Here is an 18,583-nt window from a genome sequence, read left to right on the forward strand (position 1 = left end):
CAACGTTTATTTATTTTGGGGACAGAGAGAGACAGAGCATGAACGGGGGAGGAGCAGACAGAGAGGGAGACACAGAATCGGAAACAGGCTCCAGGCTCTGAGCCATCAGCCCAGAGCCCGACGCGGGGCTCGAACTCACGGACCGCGAGATCGTGACCTGGCTGAAGTCGGACGCTTAAACGACTGCGCCACCCAGGCGCCCCGGGTCAGTCTTTTTAATTTTAGTCATTTCAGCGGATGTGTAGTGGTATTTCATTGTGGTTTTAATTCGTGTTTCCCTAATGACGAATGATGTTGGACGCTTTTTCACAGGCTTATGGGCCATTCACATCCCTTCTTCTGTGACATTATCCGTTCTAATATTTTGGCCATTTACAAAACTGGTTCTCTGCCTTTTCAAAAAAGCTTCCTCCGGGGCGCCTGAGTGGCTCAGTCGGTTGGGTGTCTGACTTGGGCTCAGGTCATGATCTCACGGTTCGTGAGTTTGAGCCCCGTGTCCAGCTCTGGGCTGACAGCTCAGAGCCCGGAGCCTGCTTCGGATTCTGTGTCTCCCTCTGTCTGCCCCTCGGCTGCTCGCACTCTGTCTCTTGCATCGCCTCAAAAATAAATAAACATTAAAAAAATATTTTTTTTTACAAGTTTCCTCTGGTTGTTACGGGGAGGATGGGCTGTAGGGGGCAAAAGTGGAAGCAAGGAGAGCGAGGAGGGGTTGTGTCTTCCACAGAGGCAAGCTTGTTACAGGCTAGACACATTGCCTGCTTTCTGGCAAAGTCAGTCTGGGCCTTGCCCAACTCTTGGGCTTCTGCCAGGAGACATTGAGACATTTTACAGATCTCAAGGGAGGGTGAAACAGCCCCACTTCCTGGAGTCTGGCACCCTGTGAGGGTGGCTCGCAGTCAGCTGGGTGCCCCCCCATCACAGCCTTCTTTCACTCAATGGTTCGCCCACCCTTGAGAGCCCAGCCCGACCAGCCCCGGCCAGCATCCTGCGGTCCGTACCGGTGCGATCATACCAGATGCTAAAATATTGAAATACTTCACTTCTGGTTGGTAAAGAGCCTCTACCCCACCTCCCACAAATATCTGCCACTAACTCAGTCAGTTCCCTTGGGAGAGCTCGGACTTCCCCACATCTCAGCAGTGGAAAGGGGAGGCTCTGGGACTCGAACCCAGCACCAGCCCAAGGGCCGCAGCTGCTTGATCGGATGGTGCATGAGCGCGCTGTCAGACTGGATTCCGGGGACGGCTCAGGCCTGGCTGGAGCCGGGAGGACCGGATTGCGGGGCTGAGTTTGAGGGGTGGAGGGAGGACTTTCATCAAGAGGAGCCCAGAACTGGAGACTTGAAGTACTGATGACGATAACCGTAATGATGAGGATAGTGATGAAGATTCACTGAGCGCATACAGGGTGCCACGCGGGCATTATTCCGGTAGACGTCACAAAATCCTCTCGATATTTTGGACTGTAGCGGCAGCCTGGCCCCTGCAGTGTGCTCCCCCTGCCCAGCCAGAGGGAGGCCACAGACGCCTGATTCAAGACCCTCCAGGCTGAGAGCTTCCTGTGGTCGCTGACTGAGACCACGGCTCGCTCAGCTTCAGCCGCCTTGAGGCCTAGTGTGCTGCTGGAAGGGCCTCCACAGCTCGCCCCTTCTCTCCGTGCTCACTCCGGACCTGGCGGTGGTAGGGGTGGGGGTGTTGGAGACTCGGCCAGGCCTGGGCGATGGAGGCTGTTAGCAGCCGGTGCTCCCTCGGACTGGGCCCTGACCCTCCTCTGGCTTCCAAATCCCCCCACCACAAAGGGCCACTCGGAGCCTGTCCCGTGACCAGCATCCAGGTTCCCCTTTTCTCTCCTAAGCCCAGGCCCAGGGAGCCGCGGGGTGTGACGCCTGGATGGGGGAGGGGGGCTTCCTGCCGCTGGCCCATCCCCCAGTGCCTTAACCTCAGGTTCCTCCTAGCCAGTCCCAGCTCAGGCTCCTGTAGGGCCCTAGAAGTCCCTGTCTCCCCCTGGGTGCCCTCCCTCTGTCCTCACTTCCAGCTACTTCCTCCTTTGGTGGGGCAGCCCAGCCTGGCCCAGTGGTCACCATGTTGTCCCCCCACTTGCCTCACCCCAAACGCTCAATCCTGTGTCCGTGCTGTGTGTTTTGGTGTCACTGCCTGCCTCCCTCCCTCTCCCTCTCTCTCTCTCTCTCTCTCTCTCTTTCTCAGCCTCGCCATCTCTTTCTCCTTCCTTATCTTTCTTTCGTCTTGGTTCTTTTTTTCTTTCTCTTCTAAGGGTCAAATATCTGTCCCTGGGTCCTGTATTTCACTCTCACCTTTGTTTCCTGTGTGACCTTGGGCAAGTGTCTTTACCTTTCTGTAAAATGGGGATAGGAGCAGCTACCTCAGAAGGGTGCTGTGGGGGTTAAATGAGTTAACACTTAGGACAGGGTGCCTGCGGCTCATTAGTGCCCATATCCTGATGGCTCTCTTTTAATATCCTGTAAACATCACAAGGCTCTGAGTATCAAATAATTATAGCTGATGCTTATAAAAAGCTGACAAGTGTGGGACCCTGTTCTAGAAACATTAATTCATTCCATCCCCATAACCCCCTACAAAATAGGTACTATTTTACTCCTCATTTTACAGATAAAGGAACTGAGGACCAGAGAGGTTGAATGGCTTGTTCAAGGCTGCCCAGCCAGGAAGAGGCAATGCTGACGGCAATCATAGCTACTGACTCTCCCGTTACACCGATGGCTGACCCCTGAGTGGGGGTGGGTTGGCATATTTTCTTTTACGTTCCGGTAGTTAGGGGCTATAGCATGGCCCCTGGAGCGTCTTGGCCTGATTCTTTCTGGCGTTATCTGTCTCTGTCCCTCCTCCTGTCTTGTCCCCTCCTCCCTCCTGCCACCACCCACCTCAGACTTCCTCCTTCACTTGGTTGGACGCTACACCATATCCCACCGGCCCTTGAACTCTGGTGTCCAGCAGCGTCACCTGCGTCATGGGGGTCCTTGGACCTTCCAACAGGCTCCTGTTCCTGCCTCTCCTCCTGACTGTGGGTGGTGAGTTGGGGGCTTCTGCAACTGCCTCCCCCGTCCCTGGGCTCAGCTTGGAGCAGAGCAGAGAGCAGGGTAGAAGGAGAATCAAAAGGGAGGTGGAGGGAAGCAGATCCCCAGCTCCCTAAAACTTGTGGGTCTCTCCCAGGGCCTGGGCCCCCAAGATCTGGCCTCTGGCAGAAGCGGGGGTGGGGGGACTCTAACGGTGTTGCAACAGGGCAGGTCAGGGTGAAAGTAATACGGTCCCGTGGCCTTGACGCTGACCCACAGGTCCCACCAGACATCATTCTCCACTCTTATCTCCTAGCTATCAGGACCCAGCCTCCCCAGCTTCTGTGCCCACCCCGCAGTCACAGCCCCAGGCCTCAGTTTACCTTCTTTTTCTCTCCTCAGGTTTTAGCCCTGCCCAGGCACAGAACGGTAGGCCTAGACCCTGCAATTCCCCTCCCTGCCTCCCAAAGACTTCCCCATCTCTGTTCCCCAGTCTTTCCAAACCTACCCCTGCTGACACCTCCTCCCAATTCCCAACTCCCACTGACCGCCCCCACAACCCCTGTGCCACATTCTCAGAATGCAATTGCTCCGCGGTGAGTCCCGGTGTGCTGGCGGGGATCGTGCTGGGGGACCTGGTACTGACCCTCCTCATCGCCCTGGCTGTGTACTCCCTGGGCCGGCTGTTCCCTCGGGGGCGAGGGGCTGTGGACGGTGAGTGGGGCCGGCAGGGGAGAGCCTGGGCCCCTCTGAGGACTTGCCTGGCAGGGAGGGGTAAGCTCCCAAGTCACAACCATCCAAAGGGACATTGATGGAGGGACAAAATTGTCCTGATTCACCACCTTAACTGTCTCTGCACCCTGCACTACTCCCCATCCCCCAGCAGTGACCAGGAAACAGCGCATTACGGAGACAGAGTCGCCATATCAGGTGAGAAACCCAGCTTCTCACATCTCGCTCCTACCCTGTGCATGTCTGTCCTAAACACCTCCCCAGTCCCTTTAGGACCTAGACCCTAAAGCCACTTTCTCAGCAACATTTCAAACCCTCAAAGACTAACGGGGCTTTCATGATCTGTCCACAAGGGCTTTCAGTGATCAATCATGACCTTATGCACAGCTTAAAATGTGTGAGAAAACCCAGGGATGGCTTTACCTTTGCAAGGGCAAATGCAGGCCTTAACCTTCAGGCAGGCACTGAATTGTTCAGGACAGAATGATTTCTGGGAGAAGCTTTTAGAAGGGCAAGAGGATATAATTCAGCTCTAATTCAGTAACTCTGAAGAGAGGAGTTTTAGAATTTTTTTGGAAGGAGGGATCCTGTATCACTTTGAGAAGCTGATGAAAGCTAGAGATTCCTCGGAAAATCCACACAAAAATTTACAAAATGGTACATATAATCTAAGGGCGGTACAAGTGCCCTTGAAACCCTTCTTAAGAACCACCATGCAGACAGAGGCATCTCTCCTTCTCTTGCCTCTCTGTCAATGTCCTTCTCAACCCTTTTGGGGGTCATGGGCTCCTGTGAGACTCTAATGGAAGCTGAACAGACCCCTTCCCCTCGAGGTGTGCACCCAGACCAGTCGTTTGCATATGATTTCAGGGATTCAGTTTGAAGTCTGTCTCTTTGGACCATAAACCTCCCCCTCAATTGTGAGCCTTGTTCTATGAAATCTCTTACTTACCTGCAGCCAGCTTTGCTCTGCTTCCCTTGTGGATTAAAAAGTCTTTTTGTAAGGTGTAAGAATCTTGAGTTTGGCTCCATGAGGTCCAGAAGAATGAGGGAGATTTTCAGTTACCGGGGGCGGTGAAATTTTGGGGGAAAGCGTTATTCTAATTTATTTATCCATTGGTAGAATTTGTTGAGCACCTACACAGCAACAGTTTACGTACTAGTTGGAGAGATGGACTTGAAGCAAATTAACATAATATCATTGGGGGAAGTATCATGAGGGAAATAAAGCTGGTGTGGCAGTGACTGGGGTGTGCGTGTGGAGGGGAGAAATGAGATGGGGTATATCAAGAAGTGCTTCTCTGAGGAAGTGACATGAGCTGAGACTTGCAGGTGGAGAAGGGACCATCCATGGGAATATCTAGGAAACCTGTGTTCTAGGCAGAGAGAACAGCACACACAAAAGCCCTGAGGCTGGGACATGATGGTGAGGCAGAGCAGGAAGGGAGAGACTGCACTTGATTAAAATCCAGATCTCTTCCATGGCTGCAAGGCGGACGAAGCTGCTAGGAGCTTTACAGGCCACTGGGAGAAGAATGAATTTTGTTTTAAGTTTATACAGTGTACCTCTTCCACTAATGGTTCCCACCCTGTCCCTCCCATTAGGAGCTCCAAGGTCAGAGGTCAGATGTCTACAGTGACCTCAACACACAGAGGCCATATTACAAATGAGCCCAAACCACAGCAGTCAACAACCTGATGCCTGGATCCAGTCATTCCTGATGCCTACCCAGCACCTTATTCCTCCTCCCACCAAGATACAGATCCAGAGTGCTCTCCCTGAGATGTCAGACTTTTCTCCACCACTGCCCCCAAATAAACATGGCACACAAAAACACTATTGAGTTATTCCAGATCTCTGGGCTGAAGGAGCAGGGGATATGTGAAGTTCCTGGGAGGGAGGGAAGCTCTGGGGACCCTGGGGCTCTTTGAGGAAGACTTAGAACTGGAGGTGTTTTGGAGCACCTGGCTGGCTCAGTTGGAAGAGCGTGCAACTCTTGATCTCAGGGTTGTAAGTTCAAGCCCCACATCAGCTGTGGAGATGACTTAAATTGTTTTTTAAAAATTTTTTAATATTTATTTTTGAGACACAGAGAGAGATAGAGCATGAGCAGGGGAGGGGTAGAGAGGGAGACACAGAATCTGAAGTAGGCTCTAGACTCCGAGCTGTCAGCACACGGGGCTCGAACCCACGAACCACGAGACCGTGACCTGAGCCAAAGTTGGATGCTTAACCGACTGAGCCACCCACACCCAGGCGCCCTTACAATCTTTTTTTTTTAATGTTTATTTATTTATTTTTGAGAGAGAGAGTGTGGGAGAGGGGCAGACAGAGGGAGACCGAGAATCCCAGGCAGGTGCTGAGCTGTCAGTGCAGACGCGGGGCTCCATCTCACCAACCACGTGATTATGATCTGAGCCAAAGTCAAGAGTCAGACGCTTAACTGATGGAGCCACCCAGGCGCCCCCCCCCAAAACATCTTAAAAAACAAACAAACAAACAGAACTAGAGGTATTTCAGTTGCTTTATTCCAACCCAAGTCGGGAGTGGGTATCCTGTGCCACCACACACAATGCAGGATGAGAGGGTCAGAAGTCAAAGGTGTCACTTACAAGGGGGTCAGCCCCTGCCAGGCATGTTCATGTAGATTTTGTCATCTTCTGGGGGTGGGGGGAGAGAAAGCATGAGGCCTGACCACCTACCAGCCACCCACGTCTCCACCTTCCTGGGGACCCCCTGCCTCAGGGGTTTCCTCAGGAGTTCCCCCATGCACCACCCCCAGGGTTTCCCCAGCATATCCTCCAGGGCTTCCCTGGGGGACACCTCCCTGGGGACCCCCTCCCTAGGGCCATCAGCCCCTCCGGGCCCCATCCTGTCTCTGCCCTCACCTTGGGTGGGCCTGCGGCGGGGGCAAGCACACACAAACACCACGGCAACGATCAGCAGCGACACCACCAAATCGGCGGCCATGAGGCCTACCAGCATCGGCAGGGAGGGGGGCCCACATCCGGAACAGGAACCTGGTGGGTGGCGCCCAGACAGAAGGGGATTGAGGTGGGGGGAGGGGGTTCCAGACCCTCAGGACTGCACTTTGGGCATATGGGACAGAGGAAGTCCCTGGGGTGGGGGGGGGTGGGGGGGCGGGTGTCTGAGATTCTCTGGGTTTGACTTGGGGGATGAAAGGGGAGGTGGAGGACTGGAGACAGGTGGGGGTGTCCCAGCACAGAGAGACATGGGTGGTGCTTCGGGCCTAGTGGGTACTCCCAAAGAAGGCTGGGGGGGTGGCTGAGTCCCTGGGGCTTCAATGTGGTGATGAGAGCAGTGATACGGGGACCCAGAGAGGGCTGCAGTTCCTCTGGGGGCTCTGATTTGGGGGTGAGAGGTGAGGTGGTGACCTGGGGTGTTCCAGGACCCTCAGGCCACACTTCAGGGACAGAAGCAGTACCTGAAGGGCCATGGCAAAAGGGAAGGAGTGCCGATTTCTCACCTGGGGTTGTCAGAGCCGCAGCCACTGTGAAAAGAGAGGGAAGGCGGGTCAGCAGGGAGAGGTGCAGGGAAAGGTGGTGTCCTGAGAAGCAACCTCCATTCCAGAGGGAGCAGATGAGAAAGAGGCCAGATGGGAAGGGGAGCTCCCAAAGACACACAGAGATAGGAAGGAGAAGGAGAAGGAGAGACAGACCCAGCAGGGAGATGGGGCGATTAACAGGCAGAGGCTCCAGACTCCGTTTCTCTCCCCAGAGAACCAGCCTCTGAAGCCAAATGGATCTCGAGGAAGGAAGGGGTACTGGGAGGATCTGCTCAGCACCCCTCCCTTCAGATGCCACCTGAGCCACCCTTTTCATAAATACCGTGCCTGCCACCCCCCATAGCCACTGGCTTCACCTGGGAGCAAAAGCAGGAACAGGATGTCACTTGAAGGGGCCATGGTGGGTAGGGGCTAGAAGGGGTCTGGCAAAAGGCTTTGGTCCAGAGAAGTCCTGAGGAACAGTGGGGGAGTAGAGAAGCAAGCAATAGCGGATATCACCCTGCTGGTGACAAGGCCACCTGCTTCCTGTGTGTGTGGGAGGGGTAGAAGTGGTGAGTCCCTGTGACTGCCTTTGGGGGTAGGGTCAGAGACCAGGGAGGCTGCTATGTTTGTCCAGGTGGGAGGTGACAGATGGACCAGGTTGTGGGCACTGGAGAGATGGAAAGATTCTGGAAGTAGAACCAACAAAATCTGTTGACCATGTAGGTATGGGTGTGTGAGAGACAGAGGGATTCAGGATGACCAAAACTTCCGGACTGAGCAACTGAAAAGTTGGGGCATCCTTCGACAGAGATGGCAAATGAGGGGAAGCAGGTTTAGGGGAAAGTGTCAAGGTCTGGGGACACTGAGTTGGAAATGCCTGACAGATTCCTCGTGGAACTGAATGACCACAGCTGCATCTATGAATTCAGGGGATAAATCTGGTCTGGAAATGTAAATTTTCAGGTTGATGGCTTATGGATGGTATTTAAAGCCACGAGACTGGATGAGGTCACCAAGGAAGTGAGTACAGACAGAGGAGTGCCCCTGGCCCCCAAGAATGGGTGAAGAGGCGGAAACAGCCAGGGAAGCGACAGCATGTGAGGGAAGGGAACCAGGAGAGCAGAAGCCCTGAGAACCCGGGAGAAATGATTAACATGATCACTGAGATGGGAACCGAGAATGAGCCTCCCCAGGAATGTCAGTTGGCTTGAGGGCTGGGAATTCCTGGCTGCTTAGTTCACAGCTATACCACAGCGCCCAGCAAAGTACCTCTCTTGCAGTGATAAATCATTTTTAATGATGATGAATCAATGAGAACTGCCCTCTGAAAAAGAAGGTGATGTGGGGGAAAGGGAGAAATTTGAGCCCACCTATGGTCGCTCTTACCAACAGATCTTCCCTCCCTGGGGACCGGGACCCCAGTCCCCTCTTCCCCCAGGACACAGTAATACTGTCCCCTCTCGGCCCAGGGCCCAGAAATCGAAACCTCCATCACCCCCTTGGATAGATCCTCAGAAGTCTAGGCCCTCAGTGCTCTCCTCCTTCAGGACTCGGCTGTTTTAGGCCCACTTCTCCTTCAGACCTAAGATGGGCCCCCCAGCTGCCTCTTTCCTGGGAGACTCAGGAGTCTGGCTCGCAGTGTCAGCCCCGCCCATTCAGAGACTCGGCTTGCTAGAGCGCGACACGGGGACTCCCAGGCCTGTGGGCGGGGCCCTACCCATGACCGGGCGGTGCTAGAACCCCAGTTTAAAAACTCGCGGGGCACCAACCCTAGATCGGGGACCCGGCGGCGGCTCCGCGGGAAAGAGCGAGGCTGGCGCAGCGCCGAGGCCGCGGCCCTGGGGGCCCGCAATCCGCGCCACGGAATCCCCGAGGTAATGGGGGTGGGGTGGGGAGGTGAGACACGCTCGGCCCCTTGAGGGAGCGAGGGGCTGGGAGTCCGGCTCTTGAGGATGCCAGAGACGGAGCTGGGAGGATCAGGCCTGGGTGCTGAGAGTCAGGGTACTTGGTGTTTGGAGGGGCCAGGAGGCCCGGGCATCTGGGCGGTGATGGAGGAGCGGCTGGGACTCTGGACTCCTGGGTCCTGGGCGGTAGGGGATTGGAGATTCGGAATCCCGGGTCCCGGAGGTGAAGGGGCTGGAGGCCCGATCCCTGGGTCCTGTGGGAGGACGGGGCTGGGAAGGAGGGTAGAAAGGGGCTAGTTGAGTCCTGGGGGAGGGGGCGTGGTTGTTTAAAAATCAGCCACGGGGTCCGCGGGGGTAAGATCCGGCGCCTGGCCGCAGGGGTCCACGCAGGCCTTGACCCCCCACCCCGGGAATTCCCGAGTCTCCACCAGCCCTGGGTCCCTGGGCTGCTCGGGAATTCCCCACGTGCGGGGATTCCACGCGCTCCACGCTCGGCCAAGCGCCCCGCCTCTCAGCGGGACACCTGCTGCGCGCGGCCAGGCGTGGAAGGGGTGGTTGGAAGATTCCCTTGCGTGAGAGCCGTGACGTCAGCGCGTCGCGGCTGGGCTGTTTCCGAGTCTGCCCTCCCCCGCTTAACCCTTCCTCCTCCGGAATCCGGGCTCTGAAGGGTGAGCGTTGAACGCCCGGACTTCCGGGGTGGTGTGGACCAGGCTTCTGCAAACTGGGACTCCCAAGTGCTAGAGAGGAAGAGGCTGAGGGCCCGGACTCCTGGGTCTTGGGGAAACGGGTGCTAGGCTCTCGGACTCCCGCAAAATGGGGCCTGGACTGTTAGGTCTCGAGGGGGAATGGGGTCTGGACTTCTGGAACCCAGATGAGCTAGGGGCTATTGATTCGTGGTTCCTTGGGGGAGAGGGGCTGGGGACTCGGACGCCTGGTTTCCAGAGGAAAGTGTGTCAGCTCCTAGGGCAGAGATGTTGAGAACCTAGATGTGCATGCGTCTCAGGGAGTGATTCCCAGCGACCCCCGAGGCCTCGGGAATGGGAGATCTGGGGGCTGGGATTTTTCACGGAAGTTGGGGGGAGGTGCTGCAGAGGAGCGCCCTCCTCCCCCTTCCTCAGTTTCCACGACGCTGGTGGAAAGTTGGGTCAGAGGGGAAAGTGCGAAGCAAAGGGAAGGAAACGGCGGCGGCGGAGGCGGATGCTGCACCTGAAAGCTAAGATTGGCTTTGGAGTTCGCAGGCGGAGTCAATGTGCCAGTTTTTCCGTGCAGGAGGGCGAGGCAGGGACCCAAAACCACTCCCCCGCGTGGTTGGGTGACTTAAAGACCCCTAATTATTTCCCTCCATCTCCCCCCCCCCCCCCCGCCTAGTGAGCCGGGGTGAACGCAGCCACTGCCCGTCACAAACAGTGAAGAAGCTCCTGGAGGAACAGAGGCGCCGTCAGCAGCAGCCTGATGCTGGTGGGGTACCGGTAAGGCCCATGGAGGCTTGTGAACTACAACTCTCATGAGGCTCTGCCCCATTGGGCAAGGACTTGATGTCCTGCTGGGCCCTCAGAACAGATGAGAGGCTAGTCCTGACTTAGATACGCTGTGGGTGGGGGAATGGATGCTGAGGGATCGGTCATATAAATTCTCCCTTGTTCCTTTTTGTCTCTGCCTCTACAGGGACAGTTTCCACCTCCTCTGGCCCAGTCCCTGACCCCATCTGTGAATGAGAGTGAGGCAGGTAAGTCTGGAAAATCATCTGCTTCCCTCAGCTCACAGCCCCAGCTTTCTTCAGGGACTCAAACATTCCAAATCTTAGGACTTTTGGGAGCGTAGGAGTCAGACCTTCTCTTGCTGGGACCCAGTGGCAGTTTGATCTCCCAGATTCTTTGGAGCCCTGTAATCTAAGTACGTAGCCCTTCCGTGTTGCAGGGGCCCAGGCTCCCAGCCTTCTGTTGCTCCGGGAGTCTAGGCCCTCAGCCCCACAGTGTCCCAGGAGTCCAGGTGTCAGAAGTCCAAGCTTCCAACCCCTCGGCGTCCTGGATTCGGGGTCCCAGCCCTTTGGTGTCCCACACGGACGAGGACTAGCTCCCAGCACCTTGGGAGGTTCCGGGCTCTCACACAGGTCCTCCAGCCTTGATGACTTCCCTGACTCTGGTAACCAGGCCTGCCCCTGCTCCTCCTCTCACACACAGGCCATTCTCGCTTGCCAGTACACCAGGAGACTGTGGGTTCTGGACTTGGCAGCCTGGCCCCCACCACAGGCTTTCCAGACTGGGACCCCAACACGCATGCTGCCTACACAGACAGCCCCTACTCTTACCCTGCTTCTGCTGCTGAAGGTTTCCTGACTCCCGACTTCTACCCACCCTCCGACCCAGGGCGCCAGTGTCCATTTTCTGTGGGGATGGAGGTGAGATACAGAGTGGGAACAGGATACTGAAGGGCCCCTAAAATCCCCAGTTGCCCTCATGCTGGATTAAGGTCCTCTTCTTCAGATGGGCAACACTGAGGCCCAGAGGTCCAAGGTCACTTGGTACAGATGGGACACCCAGCCACTGTACCTGGCACTCTGTATGTGTATGTATATATGTTAGGAAGAGAGAATGCTCAGCTGATTGGCTCTTCCCACCACGTGCACCCTTCAGGACCCCCTGGATACCCGGCTTTATGCGGAACCTTCCCTGCCACAGGCAGGATCCTGGAGAGGTTCTGGACTCCCCTCAGGACCCCCACAGATGCCTCCCGTGACCACCGGACCATCTCTGGACACAGCCCGTGCTCACATGCTGGCTTTGGGGCCACAACGGCTGCTGGCCCAGGATGAGGAGGGAGACACGTGAGTATAGGGGATCGCAGTCTGCATGCTCCTGGCTTAGCTGGGGTGCTGTGCTCACTGGTGTCCCCCTACCTGTCCTCAGGCTCCTGCACCTGTTTGCGGCTCGTGGCTTGCGCTGGGCAGCATATGCTGCAGCTGAGATGCTCCAAATGTACAGACATCTGGACATTCGTGAGCATAAGGGCAAGGTGAGGGCCAGGGGCCTGGACTCCTGGATTGAAGGCAGAAGGTCTGGGGCCTGGATTTCAGACGGGGGCCCCAGACTGACCTTCTTATGTCTTGCAGACCCCTCTCCTGGTGGCTGCCGCCGCCAACCAGCCCCTGATTGTGGAGGATCTACTGAACCTGGGAGCAGAGCCCAATGCCACTGATCATCGGGGACGTTCTGTCTTGCATGTGGCCGCTACCTATGGGCTCCCAGGAGTCCTCTCGGTATGGCCCGCTGACCAGGGGGGTGGATGGGATGGACTGGTTGCTCAAATCATGGCTTCCGGGGCTAGGAGGCCCAGGGAGACTCTAATCCAGCACTCTGCCTTCTCCTACTCAGGCTGTGATTAACTCCGGGGTTCAGGTTGACCTAGAAGCCAGAGACTTTGAGGGTGAGTTGGGTGGTGAGCAGGGCAGGTGTGGCAGGTGGGGTGGGTGCTTCAGACACAGAGCCCTCACTGTCTCCATTCTGCAGGCCTCACCCCTCTCCACACGGCCATCCTGGCCCTCAATGTTGCTATGCACCCACCTGACCTATGTTCCCGGGTGCTGAGTACCCAGGCCCGAGACAGGCTGGCTTGTGTCCAAATGTTGCTGCACATGGGTGCTGATCACACCAGCCAGGTGAGCTGGGCAGTGGGCCGCCCCTAGGAGGGTGGGTCACCTGGATGGTGTGGGGTGGGTCACCTGGATGTCCAGGGGCTTCAAACAAATGCTGGTTTTGTCTCTTCCCAGCTATGTGAACTTGAGCCTATGACTTCATTTTTCTGTGCCCCTAAGAGTAACATTACTGATCTTAGCTTATATTTATCCAGCACCTACTATTCATCTAGTACTGCGTTTCATGGATTAGCTAATTGAGTCCACAAACATCCTTTGACATGTGTGCTATTATCACTTTTTCTGTTTCACTGGTAAGAAAAACTGAGGCACAGTGTCAAAAATCTTACAGCTTGTGAGTATCAGAGAAGGGATTAGAACCCAGGTGGTCTGACGCCAGAATCCACCTCTTCATAAATATATTATTCTCCTTCCTCTGATAGTAGCTTCTTCACAGGCTGGCTGAGAGAATTAAACATCCACTTATTATTTAGTTTTGTTTTTTAGTTAAAGAATTTTGAACACAGATAAAATACAGAAAATGGTATAGTGAACTCCCCGTACCCAACATCAATAATCAGCAACTAGTAGCCAGTCCTGCCCCATCCATTCCCTCACTTGCCTATATTATTTTATTTAGAAAAAATTTTTTAGTGTTTGTTTATTTCGGGAGAGAGAGAGTGAGTAAGAGAGGGGCAGGGAGAGAGAGGGAGAGGGAGAATCCCAAATGGGCTCTGCCATGTCAGCACAGGGCCCGATGTGGGGCTGGGTCCCACGAACTGTGAGATCCTGACCTGAGCTGAAATCAAGAGTCGGATGCCTAACCGACTGAGCCACCCATGCATCCCTATGTTATTTTAGAGCAAACCCGAGCATATTTTTATCCATAAATATTTGTGTCTTTAAAGTTAAGAACTCTTTTAACCTCAGTACGATTATTCCACCTTAAAAAAATTAATCTCAAAATACCAAATATCCTGGCCGTGTTCAAATTTCTGATTGACTCTAAATGGATATTTATTTTTTTTCGTTACAAAAACTAGGATCCAGATAAAGCCCCCATATTGCCATAATAAGACTTTTAAGGTCCCTCTTAATTTAGAGCTTCTCCCTCCGTCTCCTTGTCTTCTCTTCGTAATATATTTGGTGAGCCAACTAGGTTATTTTGACTTGTATAAACAAACATATATTTTTTTTAATTTTTAAGACTTATTTATTTTGAGAGTGTGTGTGCACGTACGTGCATGCATGTGCAGGGAAGGGGCAGAGAGAGAGAGGATGAATCCCAAACAGGCTCCTTGCTGTCAGTGTAGAGCCTGACTCGGGACTTGATCGCATGAACTGTGAGATCATGACCTGAGGAGAGAGAGGCACCGGATGCTTTATCAACTGAGCCACCCAGGCATTCCTAAACACATAATATTTTTTAATGTCCGTTATCATTACAAACTCTTTAAGGGTACATAATAAGATTTCACCCTGGAAAATGCATTTATTTGCTCCAAAGTATGAAGAGAACAACTCAGTATAGAAGTGGATATAGGCTTGCTTAGGCTCCTGATTGATGCTGCTCAGGTCCCATCCTAATAGGTAAAGACTGTCCATGTGGGATGCAGGTACATTTTACTGTGCCTCTTAGAATGTGGGGTGGCCAGGCAGCTGCTCGCCCAGAGTCACTTGGGCTGGAAAATTGTCATAATAAATGTATAGTTCTGGGATGCGTTCGATGTGAAAGGCACCCCCTTAAACGTGGTACTCTTGTATGGTGCACAACACCTATAACTGTATAAGGCACCCCTGGGTGCTTGTAAAGGGGAGACAAAGTGTCTAAAGGCTCTTGGGTTCCGTGGGAGGGACCCTGGGTGTGAGGACTGGCCTGACCTCTGCTGTTCCCTTCTCTATAGGAAATCAAGAGCAATAAGACGGTTCTGCATCTGGCCGTGCAGGCTGCCAATCCCACCCTGGTTCAGCTGCTGCTGGAGCTGCCACGGGGAGACTTGCGGGCCTTTGTCAACATGAAGGTAGGGGCCTAGGCTGGCATGTGCAGGTTGTGTGAGATATGACGGAGAGGGGCAGTGGGATGTTGGGAGTCCTGTGGGCTATGGCTGTGGAGGGGACAATGTACGGAGCATGGGAGGGGACTGTATAGGATGTGGATGTAATTGGGGGAATGCATAGGACATAGAGGGGTGTGTGGAATGCGATTGTAGAGGGGATTCTGGGATGTCACTGGGGGCATGTGGGACATGGATGTGAAGGCGGGAGTGTGGGACTTGGGTGTGGCAGAATGTGGAATATGAAGGGTACCTGTTGAGGGTCCAGGCCAGCTGAGTCTGAATCCTTATCAGTCCTCCCCTCACTGTCTCCAGGCCCATGGGAACACAGCCCTCCACATGGCGGCTGCCCTGCCCCCTGGGCCACCCCAGGAGGCCATCGTGCGGCGCCTGCTGGCAGCTGGGGCAGATCCAACACTGCGAAACCTGGAGAATGAGCAGCCTGTCCACCTGCTGCGGCCCGGGCCGGGCCCCGAAGGGGTGAGCACTGAGCCCACCCTGACTGTAGAGTGGCCTCTGACTTAACAGGGTGAACGCCTGACGCTACTCATTCATGACTTTAGAGGGTGATTTTAATCTCCGAAGGTGACTTTGATCCCTATCCAACCCTGACTTGAAAATATGATCTCTGACCCCAGTGTTGGATTTCATACCTGGTATTGGTGACTCCTCCTAACCTCTCCTTTCAACCTTGACCTCAGAGTATGGCCTCTACTTCTACCCCTGAATCATGACTTCAGGGTGTGACCTTTGGTTCCCAAGTTTGACCTCCAACGCCCTGCCCCAGCCCTGACGTCAGAGTGGGACTTCTGACCCCTAAATGTGACGTCTGATCCCTTGCCTCTACTCTTTGACTCCCAGTCCTCAATGGTAACCCCAAGGTGGGAACACACCCCAGCTTTCCTTCCATCCCCAGTTCTGGCTCCTGAACCTTTTCTCAGTGTTTGAACCTTCGTCCCTAACCCTAAATCTTGACTCTGAACCTCTGACCTGCAAACCCAGTTGATCTTACTCTGCTTCTCCACTTTAACCCCCAACTTCACAGTGTTTGTGTCCCCCACCTCTCCTTCCAACCTCCCTAACTTCTCTTCCTCTGCCTTGTCTTGTCTGCAGCTCCGGCAGCTGTTGAAAAGGAGCCGTGTGGCACCCCCAGGCCTGTCCTCTTAGGACTCAAACCCAGAACCTGGACTGATTTTCCAGTCCCCACCGTCCTGTGGGACAGCCAGCGTATGCTAATGTTGCAAATCCGTGATAATGTATGTGGAATGTCCTGCCATTGGGGTCTTACATTAAAACCCCAAAATGGCTGCGGGGGTGTAAACAATCCCCAATATTTGGGGTGGTGTAATACCCCTCTCCCACCTACAAGGAGCCCTCTTGATGATTTCTGTGAAATCGAGGCCCCTTGATTGTTTCTGTGAAACACCTGGACCCCTAGCCCTTTCCCCATTGGGATCTTTTGGGGCCCCCTCCCCTACTCGACCGTTCACACCTAGAACCCCAGATGTGATTTCCCTACACAGTACTTGGAGTACCCCCAAATAGCTCCCAGTGCCACCCAGTAGAGCTCCTAAGATGACCCCCCAAACCTCCCCAGGACCCACACCATTCAGGTCCTTACCTCTGAGACATAGGAAGGACTCTTCTAGATGTGAGTTCCCTAGGTCATATGCTTTCTAATTCAGAACTCCACTGGCTGGGCCCCCCTGTCCCCAATCTCCCCATTTCCATTGAATCCCTCCCCGATGTGGAACTCCTTATTAAACTCAATTTGGACTCAACTGTCTGTCTTAATCTCTGGAGGCATTGGTGCAGGGGAGTGGCTGTGGTGCTCGGCTGGGTAGGCATGTTTGGATGAAGGTGCCTGGGGGGTTTGTAGCAGACACTGTGGGTGCTACTGTCACCCTCACGGTATCAACATCTGGTGGTCTGACCTGTTCTGTCCTGGCTGTGAGCACGGCAACCTTAAATGCCAGCGAGTTTATACTGCTTCCCATCTAACAGCCCTCCTTTCAGAAGGAGATGGCATAGAATTACTCCAGGTCCTGGGGCGCCTGGGTGGCTCAGTCTGTTGAGTGTGCGACTCTTGATTTCGGTTCAGGTCATGATGCCAGGGTTGTGGGATTGAGCCCCATGTCGGGCTCCGCCCTGAGTGTGGAGCCTGCTTAAGATTCTCTCTCTCTGTCCCTCTCCCCCATTTGCTCTTTCTCTTTAAAATACACACATACATACTCCAGATCCCTCACCTCTCTGTGAGGATAATGGGGAAGTATGTGTTCTATACAGGCTCTCAGTTTCCCAACAGAATCAAGCTCCAAGCCCCGCACTGGTTCTGGCTTGATAACATACTCTTTCTCGACTGCTTTCCCTTTTGTGTGTCATATCCCACTTCCCCTACCAATAAGTTGTCCTCAAATCCTGCTTCTAGGAGAAACCCTAGAGAGATGACCTCCATAATGCCCCCTTCTCGTAATTGCCCCAACAGCCTCTGCTCCGGACTTCATCTGAGCCTCATCCCTCAAAGAGCCCCTCCCCCACTGAAAGCCCTCTGACCCATCATAGCCCCCCCACTGCTCAGAGCCTCTCAAGGACAACAAACCAAGCACACTTCAGGGCATGTACTACTGTCTCTACCCTGAAACTTGAGGTTTAGAACAACCATCACTATTTGCTCATGATTCTGCAATCTGGGCTGGGCTCTACTGGACAGTCCTATCCTGCTTTGGTCACTCATGTGGCCACAGTCAGCTAGAGGCCTGATGAAGCTGGCCAACTTCACTCACGTGTCTGATAGCTCAGTTGAGATGGCCGGAACCACTGGGTGTGGGCCGAGCATCTCTTTGTCCGTGTGGTCTCCCCAGGAAGGTGGGCGGATCTCTTCACACGGCGGTTCCAAGACAACAAGCCCTTGCTTGCATCGTGCTTGCTGACATCACCTTGGTCAAAGTCATTCACGTGGCCAAGTCCAGAGTCTGGGGAGGGGGCACCACACGAGGGCTTGAAACTGAGAGGTGGAGTTTCAGAGGCCACATCACCTCCCTGGACCAGCATGCGTTGCTTTCCTGTGTATGCACATAGTGGCAGCTGACCCATGAAGAATTCATGGGAATGTTATGTCATAGATTCGAACAATTTAACTGGAGTTAATCTTACAGTCATAGCGTGGCTTAATTTCTGTATTTTGGGGTGCCTGGGTGGCTCGGGTAAGCGTCTGACTCTTGCTTTCAGCTCAGGTCGTAATCTCATGGTTTGTGAGTTCAAACCCCACATTGGGCTCCGTGCTGACAGTGTGGAGTCTGCTTGGGATTCTCTCTCCCTCTCTCTCTGCTCCTCCCCTGCTCTCTCTCTCTCTGTCTCTCAAAAGTTAAAAAAAAAAAAAAAAACCACAAAACTTAAAAAAAAAAAATTTCTGTGTTTTTTTCCCTTGTGGTACTTAAAGACAATTCTTACCATTGATGACATCTTAGATTCTATTGACATATAAGATGCATATCTCAGGGCACCGGAGTGGCTCAGTTAAGGTCTGACTTCAGGTCAGGTCATGATATCAAGGTTCGTGAGTTTGAGACCCACCTTACCTCTCTGCTCTCAGTGCAGAGCCCGCTTCAAATCTTCTGTTCCCCTCCCTCTCTGCCCCTCCTCAACTCGCTCTTTCTCTCAAAAATCTAAAAAGATGTATATCCCAACATGTATCAACACACACATGCACGTGCACACACACA

At 54.0% G+C, this 18,583-nt stretch overlaps 3 protein-coding genes across 6 annotated transcripts; 2 read left to right on the forward strand and 1 right to left on the reverse strand.

Annotated features, from left to right (window-relative positions):
* The first annotated feature begins 2,738 nt into the window (after positions 1-2,738).
* Positions 2,739-5,600, forward strand: TYROBP (transmembrane immune signaling adaptor TYROBP). Of its 2 annotated transcripts, XM_006941426.3 has the most exons (6): positions 2,739-2,755; positions 2,905-3,046; positions 3,434-3,460; positions 3,611-3,745; positions 3,918-3,961; positions 5,369-5,600. In XM_006941426.3, exons 2-6 carry the CDS (start codon positions 2,986-2,988, stop codon positions 5,432-5,434), a joined length of 333 nt encoding a protein of 110 aa, XP_006941488.1. In that variant the 5' UTR covers positions 2,739-2,755; positions 2,905-2,985; the 3' UTR covers positions 5,435-5,600. The 2 variants fall into 2 exon arrangements, with proteins under 2 accessions (XP_006941488.1, XP_003997964.1); XM_003997915.4 differs by lacking the exon at positions 2,739-2,755 and having other exon boundaries at positions 3,915-3,961.
* A 670-nt stretch (positions 5,601-6,270) lies between these two features.
* On the reverse strand, positions 6,271-8,926 carry HCST (hematopoietic cell signal transducer). Of its 2 annotated transcripts, none has more exons than XM_045046169.1 (4): positions 7,647-8,926; positions 7,252-7,275; positions 6,653-6,784; positions 6,271-6,421 (listed from the first exon to the last, which is right to left on the reverse strand). In XM_045046169.1, exons 1-4 carry the CDS (start codon positions 7,687-7,689, stop codon positions 6,384-6,386), a joined length of 237 nt encoding a protein of 78 aa, XP_044902104.1. In that variant the 5' UTR covers positions 7,690-8,926; the 3' UTR covers positions 6,271-6,383. The 2 variants fall into 2 exon arrangements, with proteins under 2 accessions (XP_044902104.1, XP_044902103.1); XM_045046168.1 differs by having other exon boundaries at positions 6,271-6,424; positions 7,647-8,170.
* Positions 8,927-9,010: 84 nt separating this feature from the next.
* On the forward strand, positions 9,011-16,642 carry NFKBID (NFKB inhibitor delta). 2 transcript variants are annotated; one of them, XM_006941423.4, is made up of 12 exons: positions 9,593-9,844; positions 10,545-10,645; positions 10,842-10,902; positions 11,357-11,574; positions 11,810-12,000; positions 12,083-12,188; positions 12,286-12,432; positions 12,548-12,599; positions 12,683-12,831; positions 14,712-14,828; positions 15,177-15,341; positions 15,975-16,642. In XM_006941423.4, exons 4-12 carry the CDS (start codon positions 11,569-11,571, stop codon positions 16,026-16,028), a joined length of 987 nt encoding a protein of 328 aa, XP_006941485.3. In that variant the 5' UTR covers positions 9,593-9,844; positions 10,545-10,645; positions 10,842-10,902; positions 11,357-11,568; the 3' UTR covers positions 16,029-16,642. The 2 variants fall into 2 exon arrangements, with proteins under 2 accessions (XP_006941482.3, XP_006941485.3); XM_006941420.4 differs by lacking the exons at positions 9,593-9,844; positions 11,357-11,574 and adding an exon at positions 9,011-9,146.
* The last annotated feature ends 1,941 nt before the right edge of the window (positions 16,643-18,583 follow it).

The sequence above is a fragment of the Felis catus genome, chromosome E2, assembly GCF_018350175.1.
Source record: "Felis catus isolate Fca126 chromosome E2, F.catus_Fca126_mat1.0, whole genome shotgun sequence".
Taxonomy (NCBI): domain Eukaryota; kingdom Metazoa; phylum Chordata; class Mammalia; order Carnivora; family Felidae; genus Felis; species Felis catus.

What these genes read in the sequence shown, in the direction of transcription:
- TYROBP (XM_003997915.4), top strand. Translation starts at nt 2,986, where the DNA reads ATGGGGGTCCTTGGACCTTCCAACAGGCTCCTGTTCCTGCCTCTCCTC. An exon ending in CCCTGCCCAGGCACAGAACG is followed by an intron (nt 3,461 to 3,610) that starts GTAGGCCTAGAC and finishes CCACATTCTCAG; the next exon opens with AATGCAATTGCTCCGCGGTG. An exon ending in GGGGCGAGGGGCTGTGGACG is followed by an intron (nt 3,746 to 3,914) that starts GTGAGTGGGGCC and finishes CCCATCCCCCAG; the next exon opens with CAGTGACCAGGAAACAGCGC.
- HCST (XM_045046168.1), bottom strand. Translation starts at nt 7,689, where the DNA reads ATGGCCCCTTCAAGTGACATCCTGTTCCTGCTTTTGCTCCCAG. An exon ending in GTTCCTGCTTTTGCTCCCAG is followed by an intron (nt 7,276 to 7,646) that starts GTGAAGCCAGTG and finishes CTCTTTTCACAG; the next exon opens with TGGCTGCGGCTCTGACAACC. An exon ending in CCGCCGCAGGCCCACCCAAG is followed by an intron (nt 6,425 to 6,652) that starts GTGAGGGCAGAG and finishes CCCCACCCCCAG; the next exon opens with AAGATGACAAAATCTACATG.
- NFKBID (XM_006941420.4), top strand. An exon ending in AGAAGCCAGAGACTTTGAGG is followed by an intron (nt 12,600 to 12,682) that starts GTGAGTTGGGTG and finishes TCCATTCTGCAG; the next exon opens with GCCTCACCCCTCTCCACACG. An exon ending in CCGGGCCGGGCCCCGAAGGG is followed by an intron (nt 15,342 to 15,974) that starts GTGAGCACTGAG and finishes TCTTGTCTGCAG; the next exon opens with CTCCGGCAGCTGTTGAAAAG.